The sequence below is a fragment of the Prionailurus viverrinus genome, chromosome D1 (genome assembly GCF_022837055.1).
Source record: "Prionailurus viverrinus isolate Anna chromosome D1, UM_Priviv_1.0, whole genome shotgun sequence".
Taxonomy (NCBI): Eukaryota; Metazoa; Chordata; class Mammalia; order Carnivora; family Felidae; genus Prionailurus; species Prionailurus viverrinus.
The window spans coordinates 96,569,807-96,592,875 of NC_062570.1; the positions used below are offsets into that span (position 1 = coordinate 96,569,807).

The 23,069-nt window shown below is 41.8% G+C and overlaps 1 protein-coding gene across 1 annotated transcript in view; it reads left to right on the forward strand.

Annotated features, from left to right (window-relative positions):
- Positions 1 to 10,099, forward strand: part of HSD17B12 (hydroxysteroid 17-beta dehydrogenase 12) — a 167,614-nt gene extending 157,515 nt beyond the window's left edge. Inside the window, exons 10-11 of the mRNA XM_047878031.1 lie at positions 8,427 to 8,576; positions 8,961 to 10,099. Coding sequence (XP_047733987.1) covers positions 8,427 to 8,576; positions 8,961 to 9,065 — 255 coding nt within the window. The 3' untranslated portion in view covers positions 9,066 to 10,099. The remainder of the gene's footprint in view (positions 1 to 8,426; positions 8,577 to 8,960) is intronic.
- The last annotated feature ends 12,970 nt before the right edge of the window (positions 10,100 to 23,069 follow it).

Below are 23,069 nucleotides of genomic sequence, written 5' to 3' on the forward strand. Positions count from 1 at the left end.
TTGATGCTAAGGAATTCATGAAGCCCTGTCTGGATATTTGGTCATTTCGAAGCAAGAAGTCACAGCTTCCTCAATCCAAGCCATGGTTTTTTGTTTGTTGGTTTTGTTTTTGTTTTTTTTTAATGTTTTTTATTTACTTTGAGAGAGAGAGTGCAAGAGGAGGACAGATGCAGGACTCAAACTCAGGAACCCTGAGATCATGACCTGAGCCGAAGTCGGACGCTTCACCGACTGAGCCATCCAGGTGCCCCAGGCCATGGTTTTATGCAGACCATGTTAATTACTGACTGGTATGCTTAAAGGCAGTGAGGAAGGGACGCTGGGCTTGGCATCAGCAAACCAAGGTTTTAGTTCTGATATCGCCAGTCATTGGTCATCTGACCTACAGAAAGCTGCTTCATTACTTTGAGCCTTAGCCTCCCCTTCTGGCAAATGGGGACAAAGGATGGGGCATATGTAAGAACACTGGAAACTAAAATGACACACAAGTGTGAAGAAGAAAGACATTTGCATGTTTTGAATATCTACAATATGCTTCAAGTTTTCAACCATTTTGTTATCTTATTTGAAGTGGACATTAACCTAGGTCCATTTTACAAGTAGGAAACTAAGAATCAAGAGGAGTCATGTCACTCTCCTAAGGTCAGTCCAGTTTGTCAGACAGCGAATGCCTGCTATTTGACAGGTCCTTAGCTAGGCAGGGAGGCAGCAAAGGTGAATCAGACACAGACCTTGTCCTCAAGGCTCAAGGCACACACACAACGAGAAGACAGATCGTGAAAGCACATTACAAAGACGAGGGATAGCAGGTCCAAAACTAGAGGTATATATTGTGTGCCACGTTTCTTCAATCAAGAAATATTTAGAGTGTGCCTAGTAGTCTGGTAATTGGGGATACAGTGGCAAAAAGACAGAGACAGATGGGTGTGGTAGAACTTAGGTTTAGTGGGGAGACAGACAATAAACAAGTAAACAAATACATGAATGGGATGACCTTGCGGAGTGATAAGCGCTACGAAGAAACTAGAGAAGGGTGACGTGTTCAAGAACTTTGGCGAGTGCAGGGAATTTACTGAGCTCTGGATTTGTAGCCTGGGTTCGAATCACTCTGGAGTCTGTGTTCTTTCTGTTTCTCTGCACCATACAGTTCTCCTCCTGGGAAGCCAAGTCTCTAAAGCCATCCCTTAGGGTTTAGTTTACCTGGCTCGTTATCAGAGGACAGACGAGGACACAGGTTGAGACCACTAAACCCAGAGAAGACAGTTGCAGGTTTCAGCAGGCCTGAAAATGAAATGGGTTTTCTTTCTTTCCTTTTTTTTTTAGCAGGAAATTGCAGAAGAATACTCTGTTTCGAGGTGAACTTAACCATAATGGGGACATTCACCTGCCCCCCCCCCCCTTCTTTTAAGTTACCACCTTCCAGTGCTTTGGTCCTCTTGGGTGATGAGAGTTGGTGGCTTTGTTAATTCAGCTAAATGTAGTAATCAGAATAAATTTAGAAAATAAATAAGACACATAGAGATGAGGGAGAAGACAAAATTCAAGTTTTTTTTTTAAATGAAAGAAGATATTTCCTCTTTTATATTTTGTTAAATATTTTATAGCTTAGAGTAATCATATGGATCTACTAGGCTTCAAAGAGCTAGCAAGCCAAATACTAAGAAGTGGCTATTGGGATTGAAAACAGAATTCTTCATCCATTCTTCTTTTTAATTGCCAATGCCAATAAAAGAAGGTAATGGAGTGTGTCTTTGTTAGTGCAGATGGAATCTAAGTAGAACTATAAAGCAATATAATTCTCCCAGGAGATAATCATATCTGGTCAATTGCACCAACTTTGAGAAATGGCTTAAGAACAGTAACATTAGTCCTGTTGGGATCTGTGGTCTCCAGTCCCTTCCAGCCAGGTGACTCTCCATGTTTGTCATCGGTAACATCTTTTTTGCTTGGCCCCTTAAAACAGTGTTGCCCCACAAGAAGTAAAAACTTAAGGGGCAATAATTTTAAAACGTAAGAGGTAGTAAGTCCAGAAACAACTGACACATCCAGGTGGTTATCTCAATAGTCATTCTTTATAAATACGGCATCCTTACAAGCTATAAAAATTCAGCCAAGTTTTTCTTTCTAAATTTATCCTGAAAAATATACATACTCTAAAACTTAGAAAGTAATTGCAAATACATACCAGGGTTCAAATTCCACATTCTTTACCTGACAGTATTTTATTTAATCCTCACAATAGCACAGTAAGGAAGATGCTGTCTCCCCCAGTTGCAAAGGAAGAAACTGAATCTCAGTATTTTGGTCAGATCAGACACCTGGTATGTGGTCAAGGCTGTCTGATTTCAACACTGACATTCTCCCACCTCATACCCCGCTGCCTCTTTCTCTCATATTTCAAATTCATTCCATTGGGAAATCCTAGCAACTTCGGTTTATCCACTATCTGACCACTTCTTGTGACCACCACTGCTACCAGTAATTTAAGCTGTCACGATCTCTTGCCCTAGACATTCTGCAGTCCCTTCCTCCTCAGCCTCCCTACTCCCATCCTTGCCTGTAGCCCCAGTCTGCTCCCAGCAGTCACAGTCATCTCTTTAAAGCTAAATCAAGGACATTTTACCTCTCTACTAAAAAAAATTCTCCCGTGGCTTTTCATTTCTTTCAGAGTAAAAGCATGAATTCTTAGGACCTGCCATGTTCTGATTTCAGACGTTCCACATTATCTCGCCCCCTCCCAACCCCTCCCCCCGCCGCTATATCTCTGGTCCCCTTGAAGTTCCTCAAACACTCCAAGCACATGTCCACCTCAGGGCCTTTGCACTTGCTGTTCTTGCAGTCTAAAAGGATCTTTAACCAGATAGCCTTTTTGCTAGCTCATATAAGCAAAGATTGACATCTTTGTCACCACATCAGAGAGGTCTTTCTTGGTCACCTGCAGGAACAGCTGCTGTCACCTCTGTCGCTACTCAGGTTTACTTTTCTTTCTCCTTTTTATTATTGCCTCCCAATATAGCATACATTTTTTACTGTTTGTAGTCTGTGGGCCCCCACCCCCGCCCCAGATGTAAGCTCTGTAAGATTAGGGACTTTCCTTTTGTTCACAACCATATTCCACTGCCTAAAACAGTGTCCTACCAGGTGCCCAGGAAATATTTGTTGTTAAATAAATGCTTTTTGTGATATTACTCTGTTTCTCCTTTTGTTCTATGAATGTTAACATATAAATTCCACATATTCAGAAATAGGCCATTTGTAAGATTATCAGACAGTCAGTGTTTATCAAGTTATTTTCTTTGTACAGGGGCACCTGGGTGGCTCAGTCAGTTAAGGTCCAACTCTTGGTTTCGGCTCAGGTCATCATCACACAGTTTACAAGTTCGAGCCCTGCATTGGGCTCCATGCTAAGAGTGCAGAGCCTGCTTGATCTTCTCTCTCTCTCTCTCTCTCTCTCTCTCCCTCCCTCCCTCCCTCCCTCCCTCCCCCCCACCTCTCTTTCTGTCCCTCTCCTGCTTGCTCTCTCTCTCTCTTTCAAAATAAATAAACTTTAAAAAAAAGGGGGGAGGATTTTCTTTGTACAGAACATACAACATTTTAACCCCTTCATATGGGGCTTAGGTGTTAAGGTTTATAGGTAATGTTACCGTGAGGCCTTCGCTCAATGCCATGTAGTCCGGGATCTCTGCATCATCAGAGTGATTCCTTTTTCCTAACATTTTCTAGGAAGTCCAGGTAAAAAGCAACAGCCTTTTTGTGGAAATGCTCATCTCATGGTCTGCAAGTGAAATAACACAAACTCCAAAGCTAGGATCTAAGTATAGAGTTAGATCTGGAGGATATCAGATCCTGAAATAGAAGATGAATACACAGATGTAAGAAGAAAAGATTCTCTAAAATGCCTCATAGGAGCCACAGCCTCTGCCTTAAGAATGTGAGCCAGTCACACCGTCGAACGTAATACTCCTAAAAGGCAGATGAGACATCGTGTCTAGAATTCCATATTGTGCAAATAGACTGGAGCCCGGTGCCCTCTGGATCCATGTTTGCCAAAGCATGGTTGTGAGTTGTTCCGGTTGTTTTTATTCATTTATTATTAATTTTTTAAATGTTTATTTTTGAGAGAGAGAGAGAGAGAGGCAGAGCACGAGCAGGGAGGCTGCAAAGAGAGAGGGAGACACAGAGGCTGAAGCAGGCTCCAGGCTCTGAGCTCTCAGCACAGAGCCCGACGCGGGGCTTGAACCCAGAAACCACGAGATCATGACCTGAACCAAAGTCAGATGCTTAACCGACTGAGCCACCCAGGTGCCCCTGTTCTGGTCATTTTTAAATTCAAGAAGATGTGTTTAGTACACGGGTGATGGTATGAGAGATACTTTATCACCTGAAATTACAAGGTTCAGTATTTGATTCTTGAATATCTGCCGCACAGTGTTGGGCTCCATCTTTCCATTACTCCATGATATGAAGTTCCAGTGGCCTTCCTTCCTCTTCTGAGCAAGGCCCCCTAAATTGTCTTGTAAAGACCAAATTACCTAAGCAAGCTACTCCAGTGCATGAGAAAAGGGATACCAGGTTGTCTTCAGGGAATTTTTTTTTCTTGTAAACAGGCTGAATAAGGACAAAACATCAACAGCTTTGCTTTATGGCCTAGTTAGTTATTTTCACTTTGGGATTCTAAGTTGGAAGACCAGGGCACTTGCCTGCACCTATGGCTGTGAAGACCCAGGTTGTTTCCAAGGAGTAGTGTTTATAGTGGCAAAGTTTTGAGCTTAAGCAAGTTGTAAAATTTGTTCTGCCCAAAATACTAACTATAGAAGGGTGAGTACCCTCGACCAGTTCACTGTAATGTTTGCATGAGTAGACAGGAAAATGGATTAATTATTGTTTGGGGTTTCTTTTGTTTTTGTTGTTGCTGTTGTTGTTGTTTTAAGAGAGAGAGAGAGAGAGAGAGAGAGAGAGAGAGAGGGAATGTGAACGGGGGAAGGGCAGAGAGAGAGGGAGACACAGAATCCGAAGCAGGCTCCAGGCTCCCAGCTGTCAGCACAGACCCCGACGTGGGGCTCAAACTCATGAACTGCGAGATCATGACCTGAGCTGAAGTTGAATGGTTAACCAACTGAGCCACCCATGCGCCCCCTTGTTTATTGTGTTTTTGTTGAAGTTTTTAAGGAGGGACCTAGATGACATTTTGAGTTACATTTCTTTTACAATAACTTGAAATATCCTTTTTATTTTTTTTAATTTAATTTATTTTTTTAATTTACATCCAAATTAGTTAGCATATAGTGCAACAATGATTTCAGGAGTAGATTCCTTAATGCCCCTTACCCATTTAGCCCATCCCCCTTCCCCCAACCCCTCCTGTAATCCTCTGTTTATTCTCCGTATTTAAGAGTCTCTTATGTTTTGGCTCCCTCCCTGTTTTTATATTATTTTTGCTTCCCTTCTGTTGTGTTCATCTGTTTTGTATCTTAAATTCCTCATATGAGTGAAGTCATATATTTGTCTTTCTCTGACTAATTTTGCTTAGCATAATACCCTCTAGTTCCATCCATGTGGTTGCAAACGGCAAGATTTCATTCTTTTTGATTGCTGAGTAATACTCCATTGTATATATACACCACATCTTTTTTATCCATTCATCCATCGATGGACATTCGGGCTCTTTCCATACTTTGGCTATTGTCGATAGTGCTGCTATAAACATTGGGGTGCATGTACCCTTTCGAAACAGCATACCTGTATCCCTTGGATAAATACCTAGTTGTGCAATTGCTGGGTCATAGGGTAGTTCTATTTTCAACTTTTTGAGGAACCTCCATACTGGTTTCCAGAGTGGCTGTGCCAGCTTGCATTGCCACCAACAACACAAAAGAGATCCTCTTTCTCCGCATCCTCGCCAATATCTGTTGTTGCCTGAGTTGTTAATGTTAGCCATTCTGCCAGGTGTGAGGTGGTATCCCATTGTGGTTTTGATTTGTATTTCCCTGATGATGAGTGATGCTGAGCATTTTGAAATATCCTTTTTAAATTCTTGGCAAGTAACTAGACCTATACATTTATCTTGGTTTAGATAGATGATCTTGCTTAAGCTTCAGAATATCTAAAATTTTGGTCTAACCTCTCATTAACACTGTCAACTTACTGGTATAATTAATTTTCTGGACTGCAGCAGTGGAAGGGGACCCCACTACAGTTCTTCAGTGCTGTGCACACTGAGGTATTCTGTTGCTAAGTCACTCAGGAAATCTGTGCGCCCCTCCTGTGTGCTAGGTCTGCTCTAAGTACTGGCAATAGAGTGGTGATTAACGCCATGTTTTCTTGGGGTTTGTGCTCTAGAAATCACTACTGTCCAGTGCTTGGGTTTAGTTTTCTTTTGAGTGTAGCTTTCCTCCTGCCTCTGCCTCACACAATTCCAACACTTGAACCGCACTGCACAGCTCCCGGCTCCCTGAGAACATCACGCTCATTCTCTCTCTCTCTCTCCTTTTCTCTGCCCCTGCTATTCTCAGTACCCAAAACATTCTCCACTTGTTTGTTTACCTGGCAAACTCCTCCACTTTAAGACGGAGCTCTAAAGTTATTTCATCTCTGAATCCTTTGCATCTTCTGCCAGCCCACGTTAATTGCCTTGACTTTAAACCACTGTCAGAAATTAATAAATACCCTTTCCAGAATTGGATTGGCATTTCTTTACTGGAAGGACATTGATTAAGTTGGGATTCCTAGGCATGTGTCTCCTGTCTCCACCTCTGGAGCTGGGAGGCTCCCTATCTGGATGGGTTAGCTGAATGGTGAGCTAACTTGTGCTGCCATCAAGTGGTTCAGCCAGGCAGTGCGACTTAATTCTTCTGCAAGATCAAACTAGTCCGATTTCTGCCATGTATCTACAGAGAGAGGGAGGGTGATAATCTCATTGTGTAATCGGGAGGTATGATTATCAGACCATATTCATCCTGAGGCACTTAAAACTTTATGGTACCCTTGGCAGGCTTGTGATCTGTAAATGGGAACGTGTTTTTGATCTTTACTTTTCTGTAACCAGGAAACCCGAGACAGAGATGTGACACGGCTTGCTTATGCGCCTTCATTATTTGAGACAGAGCACAGTGCATATGCTTTCTTTTGCTTTGCTTTTGCTACTCAGCTTGGTGAACAACGTTTTCTTTCCTTATCCGTTGTATGAGCCTCAGCAAACATTTCATACTGTGTTAGTCTGAGATCTCTCTTCGGTTTGTGCTCTCATATACTGTATCCTTGCTGCAATATGGCTTTAAAAGTAAAGGCCTTTTTGACAAAATATTTTTGCTCCGTAAGTGGGAGATAGGTGGATAGTGACAAACAAATTCTCAAAAACCAAGAGTCACCTAATCAAAGTCTGCCCAGGTATGGAGGTACTTTGGGGACGTTAGTTTACTTAGTGCACATCTCAATTTTACTTCTGTACCTCTAGTAAAGTTTTTGATTTTGACCACCAGGTGTTGGATCCTTTTGTTTAATAGAAATATCATTGTAATTTGTACTCTTTCCTCTCATGCATGTGTGATAAACAGAATACATTCCCTCTTTGGTGAAGAGACAAGCCCAAGTTACTTCAAGCTAGAAGGGTCCTTTTGCATCATGACTCAGTACCATTGTAATAGGGTTCCTTTATATTCTATGTTGGATCCTGTCCAAATGTATCAAACATAAGCAATAGAGAACCTGACACTAGTTAAGTTCTTCTAACAGGTAGTGTTCAGACCTGTCATCCCACACCACCCCCATCAAGTGTCCCTTGCTTACCCAAGCTGTTGCCATATGGTCATAGTGTCTCCCCCACAAAGAACAAAAGAAAGAAAAGGCGAGGTGGCCCTGTCTTATTAGTAGCAAAGTTTATAAAGCTCAGATGCAGAATGATAATAAACTAGGGAAGAAGAGTGGTTGTCAAAGGCTGAGAAAGGGAAATGCTTAGTTTAGAGGGACCAAAGCTGGTAGAACCATCTTAATGAACCACAAATTGTGAAGACAATTAGCATCATCTCTTGAGGAGGATCAGATGTCAAAAATCTACGTGGTGGTTTTGTAATGGTGCTCAATTCAGCGTAGAAAGAGTATCCTATCTGGAATCTCTGCCCTCTAGATTTGTTCATTGCCTTCTTTTGAAAGGTTCACAGACGTTTACTTCTGCTCATATTTAATACTTTTTCAGTCTCATATTGTTTCATTGATACATTGCCTTGTTACAATTTACTTTATCTGTCATGTATCCTCTCAAGCTGGCTTTCCATGTGCTTCTCTCTCTCAAGATACACACTTTAGATTTCACCAAAAGGTGTCTGCGTTTGTGCCACTGAGAGCAATCAGGCGTCATTAGATTCTGGATTAGTTGCTTTCCTAATTACCAGTGTGTTTTTTTGGGGGGGCGGGGGCTGTTGCCTTTCTAGAGTGTCCTGCCATTCTTCATAGCTACAAAGCTGTCTAAAATCCGAAAGCCCACTCTGGATACGCCCTCTGCAGAGACCTTCGTGAAGTCTGCGATTAAAACGGTGGGCTTGCAGTCCCGAACCACTGGATACCTGATCCATTCTCTTATGGTATGTAGATTTTCAAGTCTCAAATCAGTAGTTTGCTGTGGGGTTTTCATTCCCACTGAGTCACAAAATAGCATGTGATGTATTAGCATATATGCATTGTCTAGCCTTACTAACAAGGCATCTGTGTTGTGTTTTGTTTTTAAGTTTATTTATTTTGAGAGATAGAGTGTGTGTGGGTGTGTGTGGGTGTGTGCACAAGCCGGGGAGGTGCAGAGAGAGAGCGGGGAGAAAGAGAATCCCAAGCAGGTTCCACGCTGTCAGCGTGGTTTTATTTTAGAAGTTACCTACAAAGAAAACAACAATAAAGTAAAACATAAGATCAGATGCTTTAAGTTAGCTCAAATTATAGGCTGTAATTACCTATCTCCCCATTTCTTTCCCTAGGGCTCGATAATTTCAGTCATGCCTACCTGGCTGTATTTTAAAATAACCACGAATATGGGCAAATCCACACGGGCTCGCTATCTGAAGAAAGCCAAGAAGAATTAAGCATTGATAACTGCACTGAGTAGCTTGGCTGGGTGCACCAACCTACACAGGATTACGGCAAGACACCCCCCTCTCCAAAATCTGCGGTTGTCATTTATCAATTACTAATAAGGCTAAATGTTGTCATAATTGGGAGGAGAGCAGAAGTTGCTTTCAGGAATTCCAGACATATATTCTGGATACTACCAGGAGTTATTTTGAAGTTTAATATAAATGCTCATATCAAATGGACATAGAACTAATACTAGCAAGAACAGTGTAATGGGAAGGAACATGATTGTAGCAAATCACAGAACAACAGAGACAGACGTAATGCTTCAGTGGTTTCGTCTGGCCAAAATGCCAACAATGATGATCTTTGTATTTTCTATGAAATATACTTTAAAAAGTAATGGCCAGCTCCCCCCACCCCCCCATTTTTTTTTAAACACTTTTGGGGGAGTGGAGCTGAACTGATTCACTTATGGGAGGACATATTGCAGTATACATCACTAGAAGTTTTTCTAAAAGTATGTCCCGGCTTGTACATTTATATGGAACTTTTTATGCTCAAAGGTAGCTCATCACATGAAAATAAGACATGAAATATGGAGTTCTTTTTGACACATGAAGCCTGCTAAAATATGCTTTCCTCTGATACATATTTCTTTTCAGTTTAAATGCATGTAAATACTGGAGGCTATATGGTATGATTTATAAAGGTAAATGGACCAGAAAGTACACTGAGATGGGCAGCCGCTTATGGTGTCACTAAAACCGTTATCCAGGAAAGTGGCTTGCTTAGTCCCCAGCCTCTTCTGTTTCTGCACTGCACCAATACTGCTCACGTATGTGATCACACGCTATTCCCACAACAGTAATGATAACAGAGAAGTGGCCTTGTAGTTTTAAACTGATACCCTATTGATAGCAATATGACTAGTTTTAATAAAAGGTGATATAACCATGGTGTTGATTGAAAAAATGTATTTCTTTCGTACTTGAAATTAAGGCTGTTTTGACACTGGCTTAATATAAATTGAGACTTACTTTTATCCTGCTCCATAACTTGTTTGAAGGAAATCATCAAGAAATAATTCAATATTGTGAAACATGCAATACAGAAGATAGGTCTTTACCAAGGCTGTGGTTCTTAGGCTCTGAGTTTTAAGCACTAGGAGATTTGTCCAAAAAAAAAAAAAAAAAAAGTATTGCAGTGTTTAGGCGTTTCTAGCTTTTAATTTTGCCAGCTGAGGACGCAAAATAAAAACGGGAAGATCCAAAGTACTATCTGCTGTTAGCATCATTATATAGTTGAAAAGGCATTTTAGTACCAAAAAAAGTAAGAACATAATCTCAGAATCATTTAAATTGAATTAACTTAATTTTATGAAAAACACACTGCCTTTTTTGCTCTCATTTTGTTGTAGAAAGGTGAAGCCACAGTGACCTGGGCAATATTTTATTTTACACATTGGTTGGTTAATGGTTGCAGGTGATAGCTTTCAGTGGAGAGTTGGTAGAACCGGGAAGGGATTGATTTACAAAGCGTACAAAATACTTCCTCTTCTGTCCGAGTTAGAAAATAGTTGCATTCTGATTAGGAAATCCCTTAGCAATCTCAAAACTTCTGAAGCTATAGCTTTTGCTACTTCAACTTGGCAACTAGTATCTCTTATATTTGACACTCAGGTTTGCAGATCAATGCATGAAAGTCTGTTTCCAGGCACATGGAAAGAAAAAGCTCATGAAAAGAGAAACCACCGTATTCCAAACTTTCAAAATAGCAGAGCACAATTTTTAGACCTAACTTTATATCAACTTGATATTATAGTCTGATATGTGCCAGGTAAGGTCTGAACCCGAAAAAAGGAGAATAAAAGAGACCTGTAGATTCAGATAGAATCAGCTCACCTCACAACACAGTGAGCCAGATTTTCATTTCCTGTTCTTCCATTGTTCCCACATGGTAGCACGGGGGCTGGGTGGGGGGCACGGGAGGAACTGTCCTACACACGTGATGACGTTGCCATTCTCATTTGTCTTTGTGCTCATCCCACGTGCACTGGGAATGAATACAGATGTTCTGATCATTCTCAACTTCCTCAGATGTGGTCCTGTCCTAAATGAAGGAGGCCGTCTCATTTGATACTTGGTGCAAGAAAATCCGATAGCACTGAATTTTCTAGGGCGCGAACATTAGTGCGACACCACACAGACGGTGTCTATGTGGTGTGAGAGAGCTTTATTGTGATGACAATGAAATGAACTTTAAGTAGCACTCTAAGTGTTTAAGTCTGTTGACACCAAAAATTACCTGAGGTTGAGATGGTCCTGGGTTCTGCTACCTTCTCTGGAGTTTACCAGCATCAAAAGAAATCATCAGAGCTTTTTATTGAATATGTTGGAAACTAATTCAATTTAAAAAAATTTTTTAAGGACTCACTACTTTGTACTTTGATAATCCTCTCATGATGAAAACTTATAAATGTGGACAGAATTTAAGTTCCCTTGTGTAATGTAATTCTGTTGAGGATTATATGGAGACATCTAGTAACGGAACACTGTGTAGCATGTACATAAACATATTACATTAAACAATGTTGATGTGATGATGGCATATTACAGCTTGTTCACTCTCCTTTTTACATGTGTCACTGAAAAGCAAGCAAAATCGGTAGGACAAAAGGATGTAAGGCAGGCTTGTCTTCCTAATTACAAAAGTTTCTAGACATACTGTTGTGTGCGTTTATTGAGCACTAACCATGTGCTCTTCTGGATGTGAGAGAAACTATAGTGAACAAAGCAGACAAAAACTCTTGCCCCTGTAGAGCTTCCATGTGAACGGGGGGAAGGGGAGGTGAGCAAATTAAGGAGACAGGTTAAAAAACAAGCAAATAAAGAAAAATAATAACATAGTATAAGTCCTGTATGCTATGGGGGGAACATGAAGCAAGGTAAGGAGGAGGGGGAATCCACGTATATAGGGTAAGGGTGGGAGGCTTGTGAATTTAAATAAGGTACTCATGGTAGGCCGTGGAGAAAGGTGGCATTTGAACAGTCCTGGGGAAGCCTTTCAGCTATGTGGGAGAAGGGCATATCAGGCAGACCAACCTGTGCAAAGAACCCAAGGAGAGCGTGTGCCTGGTATGTTCCAAGAATAGCTAGGAGTGCATACATATACTCAAAGTGTATGCTAGGTGAACTCTTCCTTGAAGATTTCAGAGATCTAGGTTAGTTACGACTTTCTACCATAAAATCACCTTTTCGAAAGTTCTTGGTTATAATTCACGATCTTTGTATTGCTGAATTCAATTTGCTGGTATTTTATTTGGAATTTTTGCATCTCTATTGAGAACATTGGTTTGCAATCTTTCTCCTACTTGTCTGGCTTTCATATCAGTGTTATAAGTTCATTAAATGAGCTGGGACGTGTTGCTTATTTTACTATGCCCTGGAAGACTCTAAAAGATTGGAGCGATCTTTTTCCGTCGAAGCTTATAAAACCATCTGGCCCTAGTATTTATTTGTGGGAAGATTCTTAACTACCGATTATGTTGCTTTAATGGTAAATAAGACAACTCAAGCTTTATACTTTTTCTTGAGTTAATTTAAAAAAAATTATTTCTAAACATTTACTCATATTTCCCCCCCCCCAGATTTATTAACATAATGTAATTCAAGGTATCTTTGTATTTTTTAAGCTTTCTCTTTCCTTTACCAATAATCTTTGTGTCCTCTCATTTTCTTTTCCTTGACCATTTTGCTAGAAATTTGTCTCCTTTATTAGTTTTTTTAATGTTTATTTATTAAATTTTTTAAATTTTTTTTTAACGTTTATTTATTTTTGAGACAGAGAGAGACAGAGCATGAACAGGGGAGGGTCACAGAGAGAGGGAGACACAGAATCTGAAACAGGCTCCAGGCTCCGAGCTGTCAGCACAGAGCCCGACACGGGGCTCGAACCCACGGACCGTGAGATCATGACCTGAGCCGAAGTCGGGCGCTTAACCGACCGAGCCACCCAGGCACCCCATAATGTTTATTTATTAATTTTTGAGAGAGAGTGAGCATGTGAGCAGGGGAGGAACAGAGAGAGAAGGAGAGACAGAGAATCCCAAGCAGGCTCCGCACTGTCAGTGCAGAGAGCCCAATGTGGGGCTTGAACTCAACCCATGAACTGTGAGATCATGACCCGAGCCAAAGTCAGATGCTTAACTGACTAAGCTACCCAGGCACCCCCTTTATTAGTTTTTAAAGAACTATCTTTTGGCTTTGTTGATCCTCTCTGCCCTTTTCACTTTATGGTCTCCTGATTTTTGGCAGTTTATTCTGTTATTTTTCTTATTTCATAAATTGAACATTTCATTCAGGTTTAATATTTTTTTCTATTCTGACATAAACATCTACTGTTCCAAGTTTAATTATCTTTTGCTACATTCCACAATTTGTGTGTGTGTGTGTGTGTACATAAACATGTATATACACATTTTTTTGAGTGCTAATATTGAAATTTACCTTAAGACTTCTTTGACCTATGAATTGTTTAGAAATGTTTTTATTTTTACTTTTTAATGTTTATTCTTGAGAGAGAGAGAGAGACTGAGTGCGAGTGGGAGAGGGGCAGAGAGTGAGAAGGAGACACAGAATCCGAAGCAGGCTCCAGGCTCTGAGCTGTCAGCACAGAGCCTGACGTGGGGCTTGAACTCATGAACAGCGAGATCAAGACATGAGCCGAAGTTGAACGCTTAACTGACTGAGCTGCCCAGGCGCCCCTAGAAATGTTTTTAAAAGCACAAATTCAAGTTTTTATAAATGCTATTTCCTTTTTGAAGAGCTTGTGTTGGTATCATCATTAATAAGACAACTTTACATTTTGTGCATTTTGATATCATGGACTGAAGATACTATGTCACTTATGTGGTATTCCTGCCAAAAATTTATAATCTGAACCTAATCAAGTAGAAATATCAGAAAAATTGAGGGATATTTCACAATATAACCACCTTATATTTGTCAAAACCTTCAGATTAAAGAAGATTGAAGAAATGTCACAAGTAAATGTTACATGATCTTGGATTGAATCTTGATTAAGAAATTTTTGAGACAATGGGTGAGGTTTAAGAAAGGTCCGTAGAATATATAATAGCATTGTATCAATGTGAATTTCCTGAGTTTGATCATTGCACTGTGGTTATTCAAGGAAAAGCCCTTGGTTTTTTAAGAAAATGCACACTAGAGGGGAGCCTGGGTGGCTCAGTCGGTTAAACATCTGACTTCAGCTCAGGTCATGATCTCACGGTTCGTGGGTTCAAGCCCCACTTCAGACTCTGTGCTGACAGCTCAGCATGGAGCCTGCTTCGGATGCTGTGTCTCCCTCTCTCTCTGCCCCTCCCCCACTCACGCACTCTCTCTCTCTCTCTCTCTCTCTCTCTCTCTCTCTGTCTCTCAAAAATAAATAACCCATTAAAAAAAAGAAAATACACACTAGAGTATTTAGGGATAATGGGACATTATATTTGCAATCTTAAAAGGTTCATAAAAAATCATGTATACAGAAAACGATAAAGCAAATGTGTTAAAACGTTAACGTTGAAAGAATCTAGGTGAAAGGTAGTATTGGGAATTCTTTGTACTGCTTTGCAGATTTCCTATAAATCTGAAATTGTTTCAGAATACAAAAGTTAAATTTTTGTTACTGATTTCTAAATAATTGCATTGTGGTCAAAGAACATGTGAGTACGACACAGCTTGGGCAAGTCGGAACCATTCTCGACTTCAGTTTTGCCTTCTGAAAACGGAATAGTAACAGCACCTATCTTGTGGATTGTTGGTGAGCATGAATTCATATTTTTAAAGTACTCAGAATCTAGCCTGGCATATCTCACATATATATATATGTATGTATATATATATATACACACACACACACACACACACACACACACACACACACACACCTGTTGTAGTGGCTGAATAATGGTCCCCAAAGATAACCAGGTCCAAATCCCTGTACCCTGTAAATGCTATTATCTTATGTGGAAAGAGGTCTTTGCAGGTTAATGGAGGATCTTGAGATGAGATGAGATTATCCAGATGGGCCCCATGGAATCCTAGATATCCTTAGTAGAAGGAAGATAACACACAGAAGAGGAGACAGCAGTGTGACCCCAGAGGCAGAGATTGCAATGTTGCAGCCACAAGTCAAGGAATGCCACTGGCCACCAGAAACTGTTAGAGGCCAGGAATGGATTATTCCCCAGAGGTTCTGGAGCATTCAGGGTCCAGCCAACATTTTGATTTTGGCCTAGCACCTGGCTTTGGACTTCTGGCCTCCAGAACTGTGAGGGAGTAATCTTGTTTTAAGCCACCGAGTTTATGGTAATGTTCCAGCAGCCATAGAAAACAAATAAAAATGTCAACTTTTTATTACTGTTCTCAGAAATTTTATGAGATGTATTTTATGTCTATGGCCAATTTTTAAAACGTACCATACGTGCTTTAGAAAAATGTTTATTTACTAATTGGTATCTTCTATATATGTCCATTAAGTTAAGCTTGTTAACTGAATCCAAATCTTCCACATCTTTGCTAACGTTTGTTTGCCTGACCTGTCAATAGCTGAGAGAAGTGTTTTGAATTCCCTCACTGTAATGATGGATTGTCAGATTCCCCTGCTTTATCAGCTCTTGCTTCATACATTTTGAGGCTATCTTGTTACATGAATAAAGTTAGAATCATGCCTTTGGTGAGTTGAACTCTTTTTTGGTCATGTAGTGACAATCTCATTACTAATGCTTTTTGCCTTAAAGCCTGTTTTCTGCAGTACCCAACTAGCTCTCTCTGCTTTATTTTGGTTAGTATTTAGTAGTATTTAGTTTTCAATCATTTTACTATTTTTCTATGTATCTTTCATGTAAATTCCAATTATCTGTTGAAAATCTACCTTTTTCACCTTCCTTTCCTCTGTTTTTATAAGTCTTCATAATAGTTTTAAAGTTCTTATCTGCTTCCTCCTGCATGTGGATCATCCATGAGTCTACTTATTTTTTTCTTTTGATGATCAGTCACATTTTTCTGCTTCCTTGCAGGTCCCATAATTTTTTTCCTTTTTTTGTATGCCAGACATTCCATATAAAAGAACCATTAAGACTGAAGTCAGTGTTATTCTCCAGAGAGGGTTTGCCTCTTCCCTGTTGGATAGGGTGAGAACTGATCACTCCAATCCAAACAGGTATTGAGCCTGAGCTAAAGCTAGGTTGCCTCTTTATTAGACTCAGTGCCCCTGCAGTTCCAAATGTCAGCGGGATGAAACCTGTCACATGCTTCTTGTGGGCTGTTCCTCCTCAGAACTTTATTTTTTAAGCACAGTAAGACTATAGAAGGTTTCACCTTGTCTTCTCAGTCCCTTCCTCTCCCTTCTGTTGTTCTAATACTCAGCAAATGTCTCAAAGGGCAAACTCTTGCATTTGGGGGTTCCTCCAGATTCCAATCCATCATGCCATCCTGATGGCTGCCAAAAGGTCTGTTGGATTCTCCTTCGCCTCATAGAAATGCCACTGCCTTTAGCAAGCCCAATCCTCAGCTCTTGCACTCAGAAAATGTCCCCGGAGAAAAACATGGCCAATGTACTTGACCAGGGTTCTTTATCATTTTAGTTAAGCCCATTGTATCAACAGATCTCTAGAGTCTTCAAAGAAAAACAAAACTCATTTACTTGTTTATTTTCTATGTACAATGGAGTAATTGCTTGCTACTAACATGCCCCCCCCCGCCCCCGCAAAGTAGTGTCTTCACTGAGGTTTTAGTTTTCGTTGTTACATTTGGTTCTTCAAAAATAGCTTTGCATTTTTTGATGATTTTGAATTAATGCTTGTAATACTTTTATTTATTTAAACGTTAAGCATCCTTATATTGTGTATCTAATAGTTCCCAATAATCCAACAATTTTTTTATAGATATTTCTACTGTTTCTGCTGACTCTTGCTAATGGTGCTTTAGTTCCCTGTATTTTCCATGATTTGTGTGTGTGTACACGTGTGTTTATGGTCACTAGAACTGTATGTATGGTAATTATTCAAGGCCTTATTGAGTGTAAATTTGCCTGGCGGGATTTGTGTTTGTATCAGACATGGGGGCGCTACCAGTTTTCATCTGCCTTAAAATTCGTACTTTGTGCAGTTCTGGGGTTTTTGTTGTTCTTGGGTTTGGAGAAAAGGCCAGGGGGGTTGTGTAAATGGTGTTAATTCAGCCCCTATGTAAAGTTAGGCTAGTGGCCTTGAATTCTCAGGGGTGACTTTTTTCCATCCTGAGTTAAGGCCAAAACAAAAAAAGTTTTCTTGTTGTTGGCCTCTGTGAGATTTCTCTTCTGTCACACCCCACAGCCCCAGTTCATCCTTTCTCTGAGTGTGGAGTCCTCCCTGGGTCCTGCTTTATGCAGAAGGTCTCTGCTACACTCCCCTTCACCAGCTTTGTCACCATTCTGTCCCAAGCCATCTACCCTCCTCTCCCAGAAATATCCAAGCAGTTAAGGCCACCAGGAAGGAGCTGTATGTGTCCCAGCTTACTCTGGACTCTGGTTCCCACATTATTCCTGGTCTCAGAGGAAATTTCACACAGGCAGGCAAATTCATTTATTTTTTTAATTTTTTTTTTTCAACGTTTATCCATTTTTGGGACAGAGAGAGACAGAGCATGAACGGGGGAGGGGCAGAGAGAGAGGGAGACACAGAATCGGAAACAGGCTCCAGGCTCTGAGCCATCAGCCCAGAGCCTGACGCGGGGCTCGAACTCACGGACCGCGAGATCGTGACCTGGCTGAAGTCGGACGCTTAACCGACTGCGCCACCCAGGCGCCCCGCAAATTCATTTATTGAAGAGAGAGAGAGAGTGTGTGTGTGTGTGTATGTGTGTGTGTTAATGTTTATTTTTGAGAGAGAGAGAGCATGTGCTCTGGGGAAGAGAGAGAGCGTGTGCTCTGGGGAAGGGGAGAGAAAGAGGGAGACAGGATGCCAAGTGGGCTCTGCACTGACAGCGGAGAGACCGATGTGGGGCTCGAACTCACCCACCGTGAGATCAAGATCATAACCTGAGCCGAAGTCAAACTCTTAAGAGCCACCCAAGCGCCTCTGAAAAGAGTGATTTATCTTTCATTTGTAAGTATTTTGTGGCAAACAGCCTTTAGGATCTCCAACCTGATTTCTAGAAATGGAAACTCTATGTGCTTTCAATACATTGAGTCCGTCTCCTACCTACTGTACCACTGACTAGATCATTTCTGCAAAGCCACTGTTCTGCCCCTAGGAGAACAATAGGGCAAGCATGGAAAAATCCTTTCAAACTCCACCTTAAAAATGTGCTTCCTAGCAAGTGGTTTTAGATGTCTGAAAGATTTAAGACCACTTTTTAACATGCCCATTTATCTAGTGTCATTCCATGCATGAGAATAACTTGGGCTTATTATGTTTTTCATCCGTGCACCCACCCTGGTGCAGATGTTGGCTGCATTTGACCACCAAGCACTACATAACCTAAGGAAAAGCTTTAAGGAGAACCTCAGATGAATACTTTTTTTTTTTTTTTAACAGCTATGCTGTCTTTGGTTCTTTCAGAGCAAAGGACAACCTAGACCCATCAGTTTAGTTTTTGTGCTTTTTCTACATAATGAATTTGCTTCTAAAAAGTGGATCATTTATTTTTAAGGCATGAGGGGAAAGACTCCACTAGTCATTAACTTATTATTTCAGGTGCTTTTAAATTATTTTAGAAATATGCTTTTGTTGCATATTTGCTTATCAGCATCCTGATCACTTGAAAGAAAACAATCCCTGCCTTAGGCACACACGAAAAACAAATGGACTCAACAGTTTCAAAGTGTTCTGTAAGATGGAAAGGAAGAGAAGGAATGTAAATGTTGATCCTAGGCCTCATACCATATATAAACATTGAATGCTTATTATGCCTCTCAAGGCCTGCCTGGTCTGACTTCTTTCTACTCCATTGCAAAGCACCCCTCTTTCTCTATTCCCACAGGAGCCCTCTTTCAGTCTCGCCAGTGCACCCCTTCACTTAGTGTGGTAAAGTGATTGCAAAAGTCGCTCCAATATTCTATTCCCAGTATCCACGCTCTTTGCAACGTGACTTTGCAACAACTCCATCAAGAGGTGAGGTCTATTTCCCCACTCCTTGAACCTGGGCTAGCTTGCTTTGGCCAATAAATGTGGTTTCGTGCCACTTCGAAGCCTAGACCTTAAGAGGTCTTGTGTGTTTGTCCACACCTCCCCTGACAGCACCGTTGGAACATGCCTGGTGAGCTTATTCATGGATGAGACAGCACACGGGGTCTAGGCCAGTCTAGATCAGCCAACCACCAGCTGCTGATGCACCAGCTGAATCAAATCCAAGTCAGAACTCCCAGCCAACACAAGACTCAGCACACAATGGGGAGATTACTCCACTAGGTTAAGTTACCATGAGAGTCTTGTATCAAATATGACAACGGTAACCATTGTGTATTTTTTTTAAATGTTTGTTTATTTGGGGGGGGGGGGGGCGGAGCAGAGAGAGAGGGAGACACAGAACCTGAAGCAGGCTCCAGGCTCTGAGCTGTCAGCACAGAGCCCGATGCGGGGCTTGAACTCATCAACTGCGAGATCATGACCTGAGCCAAATCGGCCACTTAACCGATGGAGCCACCCAGATGCCCCTACATTTGTGTCTTGATATGACCCAGATATCTGAAGTTACCCACCAAGGAAGTAGTGAGGCTGACATATGAATAAAGCCTTACCTGACATCACAGTTCATACACTTGAAATAATGTGGTTCACATGGCTCGGAGAACTCCGTGACGCTAAAGGAGAATCTGCTAAACTATCTAGATAAAGTCATCAAGAACAATTTAAAATCTAGGGTCTGATGGATTACATTGCTACCAGTCCTTCACTTTTAAAGTCTCTAAAAGAACCCAGCTATTAGGCCCCAGGAAATGGCTCCATATATCATTCCAGGAATAGTCCTGTCTTTCCTAATTTGGTTTTCCTTCTGCCACGTATTTGCAGAGAAGTGGCATCGTGGCCTCATGTAGCATATGGTTCAGTTTTTTCCTTTGTCAATGAGACTAATAGTTAGAAAATTGGATCAGTGTATGCATATAACTACAGTATCCCTTGACATGCCCTCAGGAAGTGTTAATATTATATGCTATTACTTAGAAATCAGATGTGTAAAATGATTTCTTTTTAGAAAGAAAATCCATTACTCTTTTTAGGATTAATAGGACTATCACTATCTTTCAGCCACGGAATGCTCCATACTGTGTGAGACTGACATGGGGCACCTGGGTGGCTCAGTTGGTTAAGCATCCGGCTCTTGAGTTCAGCGCATGTCATGATCTCAAGGTTCCTGAGATTGAGCCCCACATCAGGCTCTGCACTTACAGAACGGAGCCTGCTTAGGATTCTCTTTCTCCCTCTCTCTCTCTGTCCCTCCCCCACTCACACTCTGTCTCTCAAAAATCAGTAAATAAACTAAAAAACAAACAAAACATTTTTTGTTAAAAAATTTTTTTAATATTTATTTTTGAGAGAGACACACACACAGAATGCGAGTGGGGGAGGGGCAGAGAGACAGGGAGAATCCGAAGCAGGCTCCAAGCTGTCACCACAGAGCCCAACAGGACTCAAACTCATGAACTTTGAGATCATGGCCTGAGTCGAAGTCAGACGCTTAACCAACTGAGCCACCCAGGCGCCCCAAACAAAACTTCTGACATAACTCCCTATTTGCCTTAAAGCCTTCACTGATGACTGTAACCTCTAGTGACCTCTCCTGTCCCGGATTTTTGTCCGCTCTCCACAATTTCCCCTCCAATTATATTGTTCTTTAATTGTTCCTCACAGCATACACTATGGCTTACTGGAAGATTTTATCTCGAGCAGCATCTGCTCTTGTGCTGGGCGTCAAATGGGAGCAGTTCCTGTGTAGAGTCTGGGGAAGCATCCTGTCTTCCTCAACATTGTTTAGAGTTGGTGGAGACTTGAAAGCCTCCAAGCCACCACGCTGCAGTTGGCAGGTCCTGCCCCACCTTCCTCCCTCCAGCTGGGAACCGCTAAGCCTCTGGCAGTGAGACACGGGCCGGGAATTTCTCTACACAGTACCTTCGCTGAGAGCTATTAGCATGATGTGCCGTTATTTTCCTTGGATTGGATTTTCTCCGGAATTCTCAGCAGGCACTCCACGAGCAGCATATGATCGAAACAGGCAATGTTTGGCAAGAGTCTGGTGTGAAAATCAGCGACTGAAAATAGGTGCAGTGTGCAGCTCGCTCAGAATCATTCTGGTAAGAGCTACCCAGCACTTAAAGCATCTATCAGTTTTGCCATCCAGGGGATGAGGTATCTGTTGAGTGAAAAGTGGTCACCTGCAGCAAGCAGGCAGTTAGGAAAGGCTGAGCTCTGGCAGGTTCTTGGAAAATGAAACAAGGCACTGTTAAATATGCAAGGTGCTAGGCCCTGCCCCAGACCTAACCCACAATCTTGATAGGCAGCCTGGAATCTCCACTTAAAAATTTTTTAAAATGTTTATTTTCGAGAGAGAGACAGCGCAAGTAGGGGGGAGCAGAGAGAGAGGGAGACACAGAATCCGAAGCAGGCTCCAGGCTCTGAGCTGTCAGCACAGAGCCTGATGCGGGGCTCGAACTCATGAACCGTGAGATCATGACCTGAGCTGAAGTCAGATGCTCAACCAACTGAGCCACCCAGGTGCCCCTTTAATTTTCATTTTTAACAAGCATCCCCTAGCAACTCTGATGCAGATGGCCTTCCAACCATACTCTGAAATGCTGGTTTCAGAGTAGAGGCAAGGCGACCAGATCGGCACAACCGGTCTGCAATTTTGGGAAGGCTGTCTCAGGTGAAGGGAAATGAGAGCGGCACAAGAGTAAAGGGCCAGGGGGGCGCCTGGGTGGCTCAGTCGGTTAAGCGTCCGACTTCAGCTCAGGTCACGATCTCGCGGTCCGTGAGTTCGAGCCCCTCGTCGGGCTCTGGGCTGATGGCTCAGAGCCTGGAGCCTGCTTCCGATTCTGTGTCTCCCTCTCTCTCTGCCCCTCCCCCATTCATGCTCTGTCTCTCTGTCTCAAAAATAAAACGTTAAAAAAAAAATTAAAAAAAAAAAAAGAGTAAAGGGCCAGGGAGAGCAAGGGAGACCAAATCAGAGCCAAAATGATTACTTACAGTTCGAGACCAACTCTGGAGCCAGCCACTTGCCCGCTATTGCTCCCAACCCCTGATATCACAACCACACTGTAACAGTTAGGAATCGAATGGGAGACAGAAACTATACAGTATAATTCAGGGGAAAAAATAATCGTTATAGGGTATCACCTACAAGGGGAAAGGAAAATAATAAGAATACAGAAAACAGTAGATATAGGGAACAGCCACTACCACATCTAGGTCCGGGCAGGTGTGCGTGCACAACACACAACACACACACACACAACCACCAAGGAAGGCACAACTGTAGATGCACCCCCACCTGTTAGGAAGTTCAGATCTAGGCTGCATTTTTCAATGCAGGTTTCAATGCATTTTTCAATTTATCTGCTCCAGGTGAGCGTTTCACAGGGTTTTCAAGCAAAAGTCTCCTCAGACACAGGAGAGCAAGCTACTGCCCCTGCCCAGGGAGGTTCAAGGTGACTTGGGTGTTCAAGAATGTCAGTCCAAGTAGATGTCACTATTTCAGATTTGGGGATCCCATTCCTTCTCAATCGATGCCTTAACTTCACAAGAGGAACTTAACAAGGCTGTAAATGCCACTAACATTCCAGTCCAGCCCACAAAAAGATGCCAAACACCGTTGGCTGCTCTGCATTGCCCAGCCATCTGGGAGGAGCACTCTGGAATCAGGAAGAACCACTTCCTCCTCTAATGTCCCTCCAGCACCCTCTACCGTTGACGCTTAACGTCAGACCAAACTGCAAGGGAGAAATGTTCCAGGATTGCAAGCAGGGTTCTGGAGGATGGG